General features: G+C 40.9%; 1 protein-coding gene and 22 non-coding genes across 23 annotated transcripts in view; 2 read left to right on the plus strand and 21 right to left on the minus strand.

Annotated features, from left to right (window-relative positions):
- Positions 1-13368, plus strand: part of LOC148342711 (serine/threonine-protein kinase PAK 2-like) — a 51409-nt gene that overhangs the window by 10202 nt on the left and 27839 nt on the right. The window contains exon 14 of the mRNA XM_088311265.1: positions 4278-4415. Within this exon, the coding sequence (XP_088167391.1) occupies positions 4278-4415 (138 nt within the window). The remainder of the gene's footprint in view (positions 1-4277; positions 4416-13368) is intronic.
- On the minus strand, positions 32-104 carry trnar-ucg (transfer RNA arginine (anticodon UCG)). Its single transcript has one exon. It is a non-coding gene; the product is annotated as a tRNA-Arg (tRNA).
- On the plus strand, positions 1528-1600 carry trnam-cau (transfer RNA methionine (anticodon CAU)). The gene has a single exon. It is a non-coding gene; the product is annotated as a tRNA-Met (tRNA).
- Positions 6623-6695, minus strand: trnam-cau (transfer RNA methionine (anticodon CAU)). The gene has a single exon. It is a non-coding gene; the product is annotated as a tRNA-Met (tRNA).
- Positions 7310-7382, minus strand: trnam-cau (transfer RNA methionine (anticodon CAU)). Its single transcript has one exon. It is a non-coding gene; the product is annotated as a tRNA-Met (tRNA).
- trnam-cau (transfer RNA methionine (anticodon CAU)) lies at positions 8128-8200 on the minus strand. The gene has a single exon. It is a non-coding gene; the product is annotated as a tRNA-Met (tRNA).
- Positions 8504-8576, minus strand: trnam-cau (transfer RNA methionine (anticodon CAU)). The gene has a single exon. It is a non-coding gene; the product is annotated as a tRNA-Met (tRNA).
- On the minus strand, positions 8709-8791 carry trnam-cau (transfer RNA methionine (anticodon CAU)). The gene has a single exon. It is a non-coding gene; the product is annotated as a tRNA-Met (tRNA).
- On the minus strand, positions 9094-9166 carry trnam-cau (transfer RNA methionine (anticodon CAU)). The gene has a single exon. It is a non-coding gene; the product is annotated as a tRNA-Met (tRNA).
- trnam-cau (transfer RNA methionine (anticodon CAU)) lies at positions 9297-9369 on the minus strand. Its single transcript has one exon. It is a non-coding gene; the product is annotated as a tRNA-Met (tRNA).
- trnam-cau (transfer RNA methionine (anticodon CAU)) lies at positions 9824-9896 on the minus strand. The gene has a single exon. It is a non-coding gene; the product is annotated as a tRNA-Met (tRNA).
- On the minus strand, positions 10008-10080 carry trnai-aau (transfer RNA isoleucine (anticodon AAU)). Its single transcript has one exon. It is a non-coding gene; the product is annotated as a tRNA-Ile (tRNA).
- trnam-cau (transfer RNA methionine (anticodon CAU)) lies at positions 10211-10283 on the minus strand. The gene has a single exon. It is a non-coding gene; the product is annotated as a tRNA-Met (tRNA).
- trnam-cau (transfer RNA methionine (anticodon CAU)) lies at positions 10579-10651 on the minus strand. Its single transcript has one exon. It is a non-coding gene; the product is annotated as a tRNA-Met (tRNA).
- Positions 10763-10835, minus strand: trnam-cau (transfer RNA methionine (anticodon CAU)). Its single transcript has one exon. It is a non-coding gene; the product is annotated as a tRNA-Met (tRNA).
- Positions 10947-11019, minus strand: trnam-cau (transfer RNA methionine (anticodon CAU)). The gene has a single exon. It is a non-coding gene; the product is annotated as a tRNA-Met (tRNA).
- Positions 11331-11403, minus strand: trnam-cau (transfer RNA methionine (anticodon CAU)). The gene has a single exon. It is a non-coding gene; the product is annotated as a tRNA-Met (tRNA).
- On the minus strand, positions 11697-11769 carry trnam-cau (transfer RNA methionine (anticodon CAU)). The gene has a single exon. It is a non-coding gene; the product is annotated as a tRNA-Met (tRNA).
- trnam-cau (transfer RNA methionine (anticodon CAU)) lies at positions 11881-11953 on the minus strand. The gene has a single exon. It is a non-coding gene; the product is annotated as a tRNA-Met (tRNA).
- On the minus strand, positions 12076-12148 carry trnam-cau (transfer RNA methionine (anticodon CAU)). Its single transcript has one exon. It is a non-coding gene; the product is annotated as a tRNA-Met (tRNA).
- On the minus strand, positions 12446-12518 carry trnam-cau (transfer RNA methionine (anticodon CAU)). Its single transcript has one exon. It is a non-coding gene; the product is annotated as a tRNA-Met (tRNA).
- On the minus strand, positions 12816-12888 carry trnam-cau (transfer RNA methionine (anticodon CAU)). Its single transcript has one exon. It is a non-coding gene; the product is annotated as a tRNA-Met (tRNA).
- trnam-cau (transfer RNA methionine (anticodon CAU)) lies at positions 13203-13275 on the minus strand. The gene has a single exon. It is a non-coding gene; the product is annotated as a tRNA-Met (tRNA).

Consider the following 13368-nt stretch of genomic DNA (forward strand, 5'->3'; position numbering starts at 1 on the left):
AATGCATGTCTGGAAAGGTGTCACTCCAAGATGACCATGAAGGGACTCGAACCCTCAATTTTCTGATCCGAAGTCAGACGCCTTATCCATTTGGCCACATGATCGGACAGTGTTGCGGTAGTATCACAATCTGAAGGTTGTGAGTTCAAGCCTCACGGGGCATGAGTTGTCAACCCTGTTAGTCAATACATTAGACATAGTATGAACTGGTCAATACATAAGTCAGTTATGAGATATGAACTTCTCCGCCATGGCTAGTCATACTAAATAAGGCAGTTAGTTAATTAATAAACACTACTGTTCCCTGTAGCCTCGTTAGCGCTGTTGGTAGTGCGTCAGTCTCAAAATCTGAAGGTTGTGAGTTCAAACCTCACACGGGGCAGTTGAGTTTTTTCAACCCCCGAAGTCAATCTATTAGTCAGTTCTGTGATATTAATTGATCTGGAAAAACAATTTCCATAGTAATACTAATTTTGACGATTAGTGAATTTCTAAATATTGAGCTACCGTGTGGCCCCGTTAGCGCAGTAGATAGAGTGTCATTCTCATAATCTCAAAGTCGTGTGTTCCAACCTCACATGAGGCAATTGTGCTTTTTCAATTCTCTTCGTCAATGCATTTGTCAGTTATGATATATGAACAACTCCCAAATTCCTAGCAATACTAAATAAAACAATTAGTCAATTAATAAACAACCTGGTTCTTTGTAGCCTCGTTAGCGCAGTCGGTAGTGCGTCAGCCTCATAATCTGAAGATCTTGAGTTCGACCCTCACGTGGTGCAATTGAGTTTTTTCAACCTCGAAGTCAGCATTTGTCAATTAAGAGATATGTACTATTCTGCAATTTCTAGAAATACTAAATAAAACAATTAGTCAATTAATAAACACGGCAGTTCCAAGTAGCCTCGTTAGCGCAGTCGTTAGCGTGTCAGTCTCGGAATCTGAGGGTCGTCAGTTCGACCCTCACATGTGGCGATTATGCTTTTTCAACCGTCAAAGTCTGCATTTGTCAGTTATGAGATTTGAAACTTTTATTTCTAATAAATGAAACAATTAGTAAATTAAACAATTAATTAACACTACTGCTCCCTGTGTCCCGCTTAGCGCAGTCGGTAGCGCGTCAGTCTCATAATCTGAAGGTCGTGAGTTCAACTCTCACATTAGGCAGTTGTGTTTTTTCATCCCTCGAAGTCTGAATTTGTCAGTTATGAGAAGAAATACATTTCTAATACTAAATGAAACAATTAGTCAATTAATAAACATACCTATTACTTGTAGCCTTGTTAGCTCGTTAGTCAATTTCTAAAGAACACTGCACCGTTTAGTGTCGTTAGCGCAGGAGATAGTCCGTCTGTCTCATAATCTGAAGGTCGTGAGTTCGACCCTCGCACGAGGCAATTGTGATATTTCAACCCTCGAAGTTAATACATTAGTTATGTTATATGAACTGATCTGGAAAAAATATTTTTAAGGTAGTAATACTAATTTAGACAATTAGTCAGATTCTAAAAAACACTGCATTATGTGGCCTTGTTAGCGCAGTAGGTAGCGCGTCAGTCTCATAATCTGAAGGTCGTGAGTTCGATCCTCAAACGAGGCAAAAGTGAATTTTCAACCCTTGAAGTCAATTCTTTTGTCAGTAATGAGATATGAAATGTGCTATTCTAATAATAATAAATAAAACAATTAGTCAATCAATAAATGCTACGGTTCACTTTATCCTCGTTAGCGCAGTCGGTAGAGTGTCAGTTTTATAATCTGAGGGTCGCGAGTTCGACCCTCACACAAGGCAGTTGTGTTTTTTCGATCCTCGAAGTCTGGATTTGTCAGTTATCAGATTATACACATTTCTAATACTAAATGAAACAATTAGTCAATTAATACACGTGCCTGTTGACAGTAGCCTCATTAGCGCAGTAGATAGCCCGTCAGTTTCGTAATCTGAAGGTTGTAAAATCGACCCTCACATGAGGCAATTGTGATTTTTCAACCCTTGAAGTTAATACATTAGATATGTTATATGAATTTATCTGGAAAAATATTTTTAAGGTACTAATACTAATTTAGAAAGTCGTGAGTTCGACCCTCACACGAGGCAATTGTGTTTTTTCCACCCTCGAAGTCTGCATTTGTCAGTTATGACGTTTGAAATTTTTACTAATAATAATAAATAAAACAATTAGTCAATTAATAAACACTACAGTTCACTGTACCCTTGTTAGCGCAGTTGTTAATGGGTCAGTCTCATAATCTGAAGCTTGTGAGTTCAACCCTCACACGAGGCAATTGTGTTTTTTCATCCCTCGATGTCTGCATTTGTCAGTTATGAGATATGAAATACTTTTCTAATAATGAAACAATTAGTAAATTAAACAATTAATTAACACAACTGTTCTTGTAGCCTCGTTAGCGCAGTATGTAGCGCGTCAGTCTCATAATCTGCAGGTTGTGAGTTCAACCCTCACACAAGGCAATTGTGTTTTTTCCACCCGCGAAGTCTGCATTTGTCAGTTATGACATTTGAAATTATTTTACTAATAATAAATAAAACAATTAGTCAATTAATAAACGCTACGGTTCCCTGTCCTTGTTAGCGCAGTCGGTAGCGCGTCAGTTTCGTAGTCTGAAGTTTGTGAGTTCAACTCACACATGAGGCAATTGTGTTTTTTCATCCCTCGACGTCTGGATTTGTCAGTTACATCAAATTCTTTGAATAATGAAACAATTAGTAAATTAAACAATTAATTAACACTACTGTTCCTGTAGCCTAGTTAGCGCAGTATGTAGCGCGTCAGTCTCATAATCTGAAGGTCGTGAGTTCGACCCTCACACGAGGCAATTGTGTTTTTTCAACCCTCGAAGTCTGCATTTGTCAGTTATGAGATTACATTTCTAATCCTAAATTAAACAATTAGTCAATTAATAAATGCAACTGCCACCTGTCGCCTCGTTAGCGCAGTAGCTAGCGCGTCAGTCTCATAATCTGAATTGTATTTTTTCAACCCTCAAAGTCTGTGTTTGTCAGTTATGAGATATGAAATATTTATTTCTAATAATACTAAATAAAACAATAAGTCAATAAATGAAAGTAGCTGTTTCTTGTGTCCTCGTTAGCGCAGTAAATTGCGCATCCGAAGGTTGTGAGTTCAACCCTCACGTGGGGCTGGTGTTTTTTCAACTTTCTTAGCCACTACATTCGACTGTAATGTAATGTTCTGTTGGAATTTATCTTTATATCAATGTTAGAATTTAACTTTAACCCAATGTAAACTCAAATTAGTAATCTGACTCCAATTTGCGACCTTACCCAACTCTCACTCATCCAACAATATGCGCGCTCGTTCTGCAATAGAAAGGTATCAGGAAGCCGGCATTTTCACACACGAAGTGGATTTATTCCCAATACAGATTTCCTACATGGCACCTAGATCTCGGATCCCTCTCAATACAAGTCTACACCTCTCTTGCCACCAGCGAATGTGTTCTACCTCCGAGTTGCCCAGCACTGATTCATACTATACAACATGCAAATGGCACAGACAAAGGCATCCTGGCATGATTCTATTGGCTATGTGTATTGCAGTTAACTTTAGCTCGCTCTCATTGGTCTTTCTCCTCCCGCCGAATCCCGTGGCTCCTCCTGCGTGCGATTCCCCGATGGCCGCTCCTTCCCGTAGTCATCTCGTCTCGCTCAGCGCCTTCTGCTTCTAAAACATTCCATTCTTGCACAACCCCCGCAACCAGTTTCGCGCCACCAGTCACACTCTCAGCATTTTACAATATCACATTTTCATACATTGGATGCACCAACATCTAATGAACTATGTTAAGCTCAAACTCTTATATTCCTTTAATAGTCAAAAGTATGAAATCCTTTAAGTGTAACTGAAGTTTAGACCATGCTAATGACCAGACACTCAGAGGAATGCAGGAAGATTAGATCACAGCTGCACCACAGGAGGTGTGAACGAGACCCCTCTGAAACAATGGACTTCCATGCCAGGATCACAAAAGTGGCTCCGAGCAGTCTAACCTTTGTTCAGTTTTAAATTGACTGCCATTTACATTATCCTTTAGTTCGTACAGCAGTTCCCTGCGAAGTGTTCAGTTGGTGAGTGAAAAATGCACCCGGAGTACACATGCGACTAGCAATCATTTCCACTCACAACCCAGGCAAAACTTAGCTTTTCCTTGACACACAACGAATATGCATGTTATTACTTTATGAGTCACTGGACAAAAGTTTTTTATCTCCCCTCGCTGTGTTTGTCTTTTAGGCATTATATTTAATCGCCACCAACGGCACACCTGAGCTGCAGAGTCCAGAGAAGCTGTCCCCAGTCTTCAGATCCTTCCTGTCGCGATGCTTGGAGATGGACGTGGAGAAGCGAGGGTCGGGCCGAGAACTGTTGCAGGTACCATTGATGCACATCTTTGTTGCACAGGCCTTGAAACATTACAAGAGTGATTCCCAACCTGTGCCACCAGAGATCATCAGGTGTGCCAATGAGAAATTATAGAATTTAACATAATTGATCTGAAATTATTTATTGCCCATCTGACAAACATTTTAATATAAATTGCCAAATTTCTCAAATTGGGATTGTCGACATTGTCCTCTCCTCCTTCAACATTTCAACCGATTCAAACCATTCCGAACTTCAACATGTGCAGCTCATTCAAGCCATCATGTGAACTATACCCATTCTCACGATTTTCAAAATAAAAGCCCGAAGTTAGATTTTTTTTAATGGCTAGCATCTGACTAAAACTCCAATTCCAAAATCATCACATATAAAAAAGTGGTATGGTTGTTGAACCATGATCATTTCATCTGAGAGGCTAAGAGAGCAAGCCATTTTTTAAATCGTTATATTGTTGAGTAATTTAAAAAAATAACATCCCTACATGATGAATAACCAGTTTTGGACATGGAGCAGCCTGTAGTCAGCGATATTGCGATCCAGTTTTCATATTTCTCAACTGATTCAAACCATTCCAACTTCAAAGTATTCAGCTCATTTCATATCCATCTATCCATTATCTCATGGCATAGTATTCCATATCGGTCCAGTTCATGCGATTTCATATTACAAATCATTCCATGTGCTTCCTTTTTTTGACTTTCAGTATTTCAGTATTCACAATTTCAAATGCAATAAATTCTGCAGAATTTCTAATTCATACCGTATATACATGTGCACATAGCTTGTTCACTTCGCTAATTGAACTTTAAATGAACAAGGGTTGACAAAACACACCAGGTTCATGAGAGTTGAACTCACAACCTTGAGGTTGTGTGATCAGCGCACGACCAAGACGGTGTGCAAACAAATCATGTTGGTGTTCAATTATTTGTGACCGCCAAGCAGTCATAACGTTCCTCAAAGTGAGCCTTTTTATGACAAGGATGACATAAATCGCCAATTGTAACATTTGAATGACACTTGGAGAGTGAAGAATAGAAAGTGTTGTTGTCCATAAGAGTTTCAGAGAACCATGAAGGGACTCGAATCCCTAATCTTCTGATCTAAAGTCAGACGCCTTATCCATTAGGCCACATGGTCACCTTCCAATACCTCTGCATTTGATAGAAGAGTGTCAAAATACAATACGACGCATCCGCTTTTCGCTTGTTACGTTTAGCTTTTTGGCAGCCTTGTTAGCGCAGTTGCGCTTCAGTTTATACCATAATGTGAAGGAGTGTTTGATGCTGCCAGGAAGCAGATATGTAGTTTTCTTCAACACTCCTCAGTTTTAAGTTGTTCCATTTCACCAAAACCTAAAGAAGTTATGTTACAAAAAGTAACAGGGAGAAGACCAGAGCAATGTAAGGATCAAACTGACGACCTGGAGATGATGAGACTGACGTACTATCTACTGCGCTAATGTGGTGAAATCTAGATACTCACTGTCTCATTCAGCATTACCACCTCGGGATTGGAAAAACTAAGTTCATTTTTTCCCGATCAGTTCATATCATAAAACTGACTAATGCATTGATTAAGAGGTTTGAAAAAAACTTGATTTGGCCCGTGTGTGGGTGGAACTCACGACCATCCGATTATGAGACTGATGCGCTACCTACTGCGCTAACGAGGTTACACCAGACAGTCACTTATAGAAATTCACATTCTAATTCAGCATTACTACCGTGGGATATTTTTCCAGATGAGTTCATATCACATAACTGACAAATGAATTGACTTCGAGAGTTGAAAAAAACCTAAATGCCCCGTGTGAGGTTTGAACTCACAACCTGCGTATTATGAGAATGACGCGAATCCTACTGCGCTAACAAGGTTACACGGGGCAGTTACTGCTAGAAATTTATATTTTTTTTATGCATCACTACCTTGGGATAAGTTTTTCTCCCAGAGCAGATCACATAACTAACGAATGCATTGACTTTGCAGATTGAAAAAAAACTGGATTGCCCCGTGTGAGGATCGAACTCACGACTATCAGATAATGAGACTGACACGCTGCCTACTGCGCTAACGAGGCTGCACGGGAATGTCTATGATAGAAATTCATATTCTAATTCAGCATTACTAGAGATTGACATTTGATAAAACATAACTGACTAATGTATTGACTTTGAGGGTTGAAAAAACACAGCTGCCCCGTGTGAGGGTTGAACTCACGACCTTCAGATCATGAGACTGACGCGCTACCGACTGCGCTAACGAGGCTACACGGGAATGTCTGTGCTAGAAATTCATATTCTAATTTAGCTTTACTAGAAATTGACTTTCTTCATAAAAGATAATTGACTAATGTATTGACTTTAAGGTTTGAAAAAACACTGCTGCCCTGTGTGAGGGTTGAACTCACGACCTTCAGATTATGAGACTGACGCGGTACCTACTGCGCTAACGAGGCGACGGGTGGGCTTTTCTCTAGAAATGTATATTCTAATTGAGCATTACTAGAGATTGACAGAAAAGTTCATAACATAACTGACTAATGTATTGACTTTGAGGGATGAATAAACAATGTATATTATAATTCAGCATTACTACCTTGTGAATTGTTTTTTCCAGATGAGTTCATATCACATAACTGACTAATGCATTGACTTCGAGAGTTGAAAAAAACTAAATGCCCCGTGTGATGTTTGAACTCAAAACCTGCGTATTATGAGAATGACGCACTTCCTACTGCGCTAACAAGGTTAAACCGGGCAGTTTCTGCTAGAAATTAATATTTTATTGAAGCATCACTACCTTGGGATAGGTTTCTCTCCCAGAGCAGATCACATAAATGACTAATGCATTAACTTTGCGGGTTGAAAAAGGAAGCTGACTGCCCCGTGTGAGGGTCAAACTCACGACCTTCAGATTATGAGACTGACGCGCTACCGACTGCGCTAACAAGGCTACACAGGGCAGTTTCCGCTAGGTATTTATATTTTATTGAAGCATCACTACCTTGGGATAAGTCTTTCTCCCAGAGCAGATCACATAACTGACTAATGCATTGACTTTGAGGGTTGAAAAAACACTGCTGCCCCGTGTGAGGACCCAACTCACGATCTTCAGATTATGAGACTGACGCGCTACCTAATGCGCTAGTAGTAGTTTCGTGTGGTTTTCACACCTCCTGTCTCATCCCTGAAAGCCAATTCCATTTTTGAGGTGTGTAGTCGAGAGCAAGTTTTTACGCTTGGTTCGACCACCAGGGTGAGATTCCTCTTAGTCAGGCCCCCAGAGTGCTAGCTGCACTCCAGGGAGCCGCTCAAGCCTCCACACGACGGCAACGTGGGAATCTCGGTCGTGGAGGACCTAATGCGCTAACGAGGCTAAGAGGACTCTTTTCTCTAGAAATGTATATTCTAATTCAGCATTACTAGAGATTGACAGATAAATTCATAACACATAACTGACTAATGTATTGACTGTGAGAGTTGAAAAAACACTGCTCCCATGTGTGAGGGTTGAACTCACGACCTTCAGATTATGAGATTTACGCGCTACAGACTGCGCTAACAAGGGTACTCGGGGTAGTTGCTGCTAGAAATTTATATTTTACTGAAGCATCACTATCTTGGGATAAGTTTTTCTCCCAGAGCAGATCACATACCTGACGAATGCATTGACTTTGCGGGTTGAAAAAGCATTGGATTGCCCCGTGTGAGGATCGAACTCACGACCTTCAGATTATGAGACTGACACGCTGCCTACTGCGCTAACGAGGGAACACAGGAATGTCTGTGCTAGAAATTCATATTCTAATTCAGCTTTACGAGAAATTGACTTTTTTTCATAAAACATAATTGACTAATGTATTGACTTTAAGGTTTGAAAAAGCACTGCTGCCCTGTGTGAGGGTCGAACTCACGACCTTGAGATTATGAGACTGACGCACTACCTATTGCGCTAACAAGGCTACGGGAAGTTTTTTCTCTAGAAATTTATATTCTAATTCAGCATTACTAGAGATTGACATAATAACACATAACTGACTCATGGATTGACTTTGAGGTTTGAAAAAACACAGCTGCCCTGTGTGAGAGTTGAACTCACGACCTTCAGATTATGAGACTGACGCGCTACCGACTGCGCTAACGAGGCTACGGGGGACTCTTTTCTCTAGAAATTTGTATTCTAATTTAGCATTACTACCTTGGGAATTTTGTTATTCCTGATGAGTTCATATCACATAACTGACTAATGCATTGACTTCGAGAGTTGAAAAAACCTAAATGCCCCGTGTGAGGTTTGAACTCACGACCTTCAGATTATGAGACTGACGCGCTACCGACTGCGCTCACAAGGATACACGGGGCAGTTTCTGATAGAAATTTATATTTTATTGAAGCATCACTACCGGGATAAGTTTTTCTCGCAGACCAGATCACAAAACTGACTAATGCATTGACTTTGCGGGTTGAAAAAAAACTGGATTGCCCCGTGTGAGGATCGAACGCTCCACCTTCAGATTATGAGACTGACACGCTGCCTACTGCGCTAACGAGGTTGCACGGGAATGTCTATGATTAAAATTCATATTCTAATTCAGCATTACTAGAGATTGACAATAACACATAACTGACTCATGTATTGACTTTGAGGACTGAAAAAACACTGCTGCCCCGTGTGAGGGTCGAACTCACGACCTTCAGATTATGAGACTGACGCGCTACCTACTGCGCTAACGAGGCTACACAGAGTAGTTTCCGCTAGGTATTTATATTTTATTGAAGCATCACTACCTTGGGATAAGTTTTTCTCCCAGAGCAGATCACATAACTGACTAATGCCTTGACTTTGCGGGTTGAAAAGAAACTGGATTGCCCCGTGTGAGGATCGAACTCACGACCTTCAGATTATGAGACTGACACGCTGCCAACTGCGCTAACGAGGCTGCACGGAAATGTCTATGATAAAAATTTATATTCTAATTCAGCATTACTAGAGATTGACATTTTGAGGGTTGAAAAAACACAGCTGGCCCGTGTGAGGTTTGAACTCACGAGCTTCAGATTATGAGACTAACGCGCTGCCTACTGTGCTAACGAGGCTGCACGGGAATGTCTGTGATAAATATTTATATTCTAATTCAGCATTACTAGAGATTGACAATAACACATAACTGACTCATGCATTGACTTTGAGAGTTGAAAAAACACAGCTGCCCCGTGTGAGGGTTGAACTCACAACATTAGGATTATGAGACTGACGCGCTACCTACTGTGCTAACGAGGCTGTATGGGAATGTCCATGATAGAAATTCATATTCTAATTCAGCATTACTAGAGATTGACAATAAGACATAACTGACTAATGCATTGACTTTGCGGGTTGAAAAGAAACTGGATTGCCCCGTGTGAGGATCAAACTCACGACCTTCAGATTATGAGACTGACACGCTGCCGACTGCGCTAACGAGGCTGCACGGGAGTGTCTATGATAAAAATTTATATTCTAGTTCAGCAATACTAGAGATTGACAATATCACATAACTGACTCATGCATTGACTTTGAGAGTTGAAAAAACACAGCTGCCCCGTGTGAGGTTTGAACTCACGACCTTCAGATAATTAGACTGACGCGCTACCTACTGCGCTAACGAGGCTATACAGAGTAGTTTCCGCTAGGTATTTATATTTTATTGAAGCATCACTACCTTGGGATAAGTTTTTCTCCCAGAGCAGATCACATAACTGACTAATGCCTTGACTTTGCGGGTTGAAAAGAAACTGGATTGCCCCGTGTGAGGATCGAACTCACGACCTTCAGATTATGAGACTGACACGCTGCCTACTGCGCTAACGAGGCTGCACGGGAATGTCTATGATAAAAATTTATACTCTAATTCAGCATTACTAGAGATTGACAATAACACATAACTGACTCATGCATTGATTTTGAGGGGTGAAAAAATACAGCTGCCCCGTGTGAGGGTTGAACTCACGACCTTCAGATTATGAGACTGACACGCGGCCTACTGCGCTAAAGAGGATGCACGGGAATGTCTATGATAAAAATGTATATTCTAATTCAGCATTACTAGAGATTGACAATAACACATAACTGACTCATGCATTGACTTTGAGGGTTGAAAAAACACAGCTGCCCCGTGTGAGGGTTGAACTCACGACCTTCAGATTATGAGACTGACGCGCTACCTACTGCGCTAACGAGGCTGCACGGGAATGTCTATGATAAAAATTTATATTCTAATTCAGCATTACTAGAGATTGACAATAACACATAACTGACTCATGCGTTGATTTTGAGGGTTGAAAAAACACAGCTGCCCCGTTTGAGAGTTGAACTCACGACCTTCAGATTATGAGACTGACGCGCTGCCTACTGCGCTAACGAGGCTGAACGGGAACGTCTATGATAAAAATTTATATTCTAATTCAGCATTACTAGAGATTGACAATAACACATAACTGACTCATGCATTGACTTTGAGAGTTGAAAAAACACAGCTGCCCCGTGTGAGGGTTGAACTCACGACCTTCAGATTATGAGACTGACACGCTGCCTACTGCGCTAACGAGGCTACGAGAGCGCTTTTCTCTAGAAATGTATATTCTAATTCAGCATTACTAGAGATTGACAGAAAAGTTCATAACATAACTGACTAATGTATTGACTTTGAGGGTTGAAAAAACACTGCTGCCCCGTGTGAGGATCGAATTTACGACATTCAGATTATGAGACTGACGGGCTACCTACTGCGCTAACGAGGCTACGGGAACACTTTTCTGTAGAAATTCATATTCTAATTTAGCATTACTAGAGATTGACAGATGAGTTCATAACACATAACTGACTAATGCATTGACTTTGCGGATTGAAAAGAAACTGGATTGCCCCGTGTGAGGATCGAATTCACGACCTTCAGATTATGAGACTGACACGCTGCCTACTGCGCTAACGAGGCTGCACGGGAATTTCTATGATAAAAATGTATATTCTAATTCAGCATTACTAGAGATCGACAATAACACATAACTGACTAATGCATTGACTTTGCGGGTTGAAAAAACACTGCTGCCCCGTGTGAGGATCGAATTTACGACATTCAGATTATGAGACTGACGCGCTACCGAGGCTACGGGGACACTTTTCTGTAGAAATTCATGTTCTAATTTAGCATTACTAGAGATTGACAGATGAGTTCATAACACATAACTGACTAATGCATTGACTTTGCGGGTTGAAAAGAAACTGGATTGCCCCGTGTGAGGATCGAACTCACGACCTTCAGATTATGAGACAGACACGCTGCCTACTGCGCTAACGAGGCTGCACGGGAATGTCTATGATAAAAATGTATATTCTAATTCAGCATTACTAGAGATGGACAATAACACATAACTGACTCATGCGTTGACTTTGAGGGTTGAAAAAACACAGCTGCCCCGTGTGAGGGTTGAACTCACGACCTTCAGATTATGAGACTGACGCGCTGCCTACTGCGCTAACGAGGCTGCATGGGAATGTTTATGATAGAAATTCATATTCTAATTTAGCATTACTAGAGATTGACAGATGAGTTCATAACACATAACTGACTAATGCATTGACTTTGCGGGTTGAAAAGAAACTGGATTGCCCCGTGTGAGGATCGAACTCACGACCTTCAGATTATGAGACTGACACGCTGCCTACTGCGCTAACGAGGCTGCACGGGAATGTCTATGATAAAAATGTATATTCTAATTCAGCATTACTAGAGATTGACAATAACACATAACTGACTCATGCATTGACTTTGAGAGTTGAAAAGAAACTGGATTGCCCCGTGTGAGGATCGAACTCACGAACTTCACATTATGAGACTGACACGCTGCCTACTGCGCTAACGAGGGTGCACGGGAATGTCTATGATAAAAATTTATATTCTAATTCAGCATTACTAGAGATTGACAATAACACATAACTGACTCATGCTTTGACTTTGAGGCTTGAAAAAACACAGCTGCCCCGTGTGAGGGTTGAACTCACGACCTTCAGATTATGAGACTGACGCGCTGCCTACTGCGCTAACGAGGCCGCACGGGAATATCTATGATAAAAATTTATATTCTAATTCAGCATTACTAGAGATTGACAAAAACACATAACTGACTCATGCATTGACTTTGAGAGTTGAAAAGAAACTGGATTGCCCCGTGTGAGGATCGAACTCACGAACTTCAGATTATGAGACTGACACGCTGCCTACTGCGCTAACGAGGGTGCACGGGAATTTCTATGATAAAAATGTATATTCTAATTCAGCATTACTAGAGATTGACAATAACACATAACTGACTCATGTATTGACTTTGAGGACTGAAAAAACACTGCTGCCCCGTGTGAGGGTCGAACTCACGACCTTCAGATTATGAGACTGACGCGCTACCTACTGCGCTAACGAGGCAATACAGAGTAGTTTCCGCTAGGTATTTATATTTTATTGAAGCATCACTACCTTTGGATAAGTTTTTCTCTCAGAGCAGATCACATAACTGACTCATGCCTTGACTTTGCGGGTTGAAAAGAAACTGGATTGCCCCGTGTGAGGATCGAACCCACGACCTTCAGATTATGAGAGTGACACGCTGCCTACTGCGCTAACGAGGATGCACGGGAATGTCGATGATAAAAATTTATATTCTAATTCAGCATTACTAGAGATTGACAATAACACATAACTGACTCATGCATTGACTTTGAGAGTTGAAAAAACACAGCTGCCCCGTGTGAGGGTTGAACTCACGACCTTCAGATTATGAGACTGACGCGCTACCTACTGCGCTAACGAGGCTGTATGGGAATGTCCATGATAGAAATTCATATTCTAATTCAGCATTACTAGAGATTGACAATATCACATAACTGACTCATGCATTGACATTGA

The sequence above is a fragment of the Idiotropiscis lumnitzeri genome, chromosome 1, assembly GCF_059441095.1.
Source record: "Idiotropiscis lumnitzeri isolate Australia: NSW breed Sydney's pygmy pipehorse chromosome 1, RoL_Ilum_1.0, whole genome shotgun sequence".
Lineage (NCBI taxonomy): Eukaryota > Metazoa > Chordata > Actinopteri > Syngnathiformes > Syngnathidae > Idiotropiscis > Idiotropiscis lumnitzeri.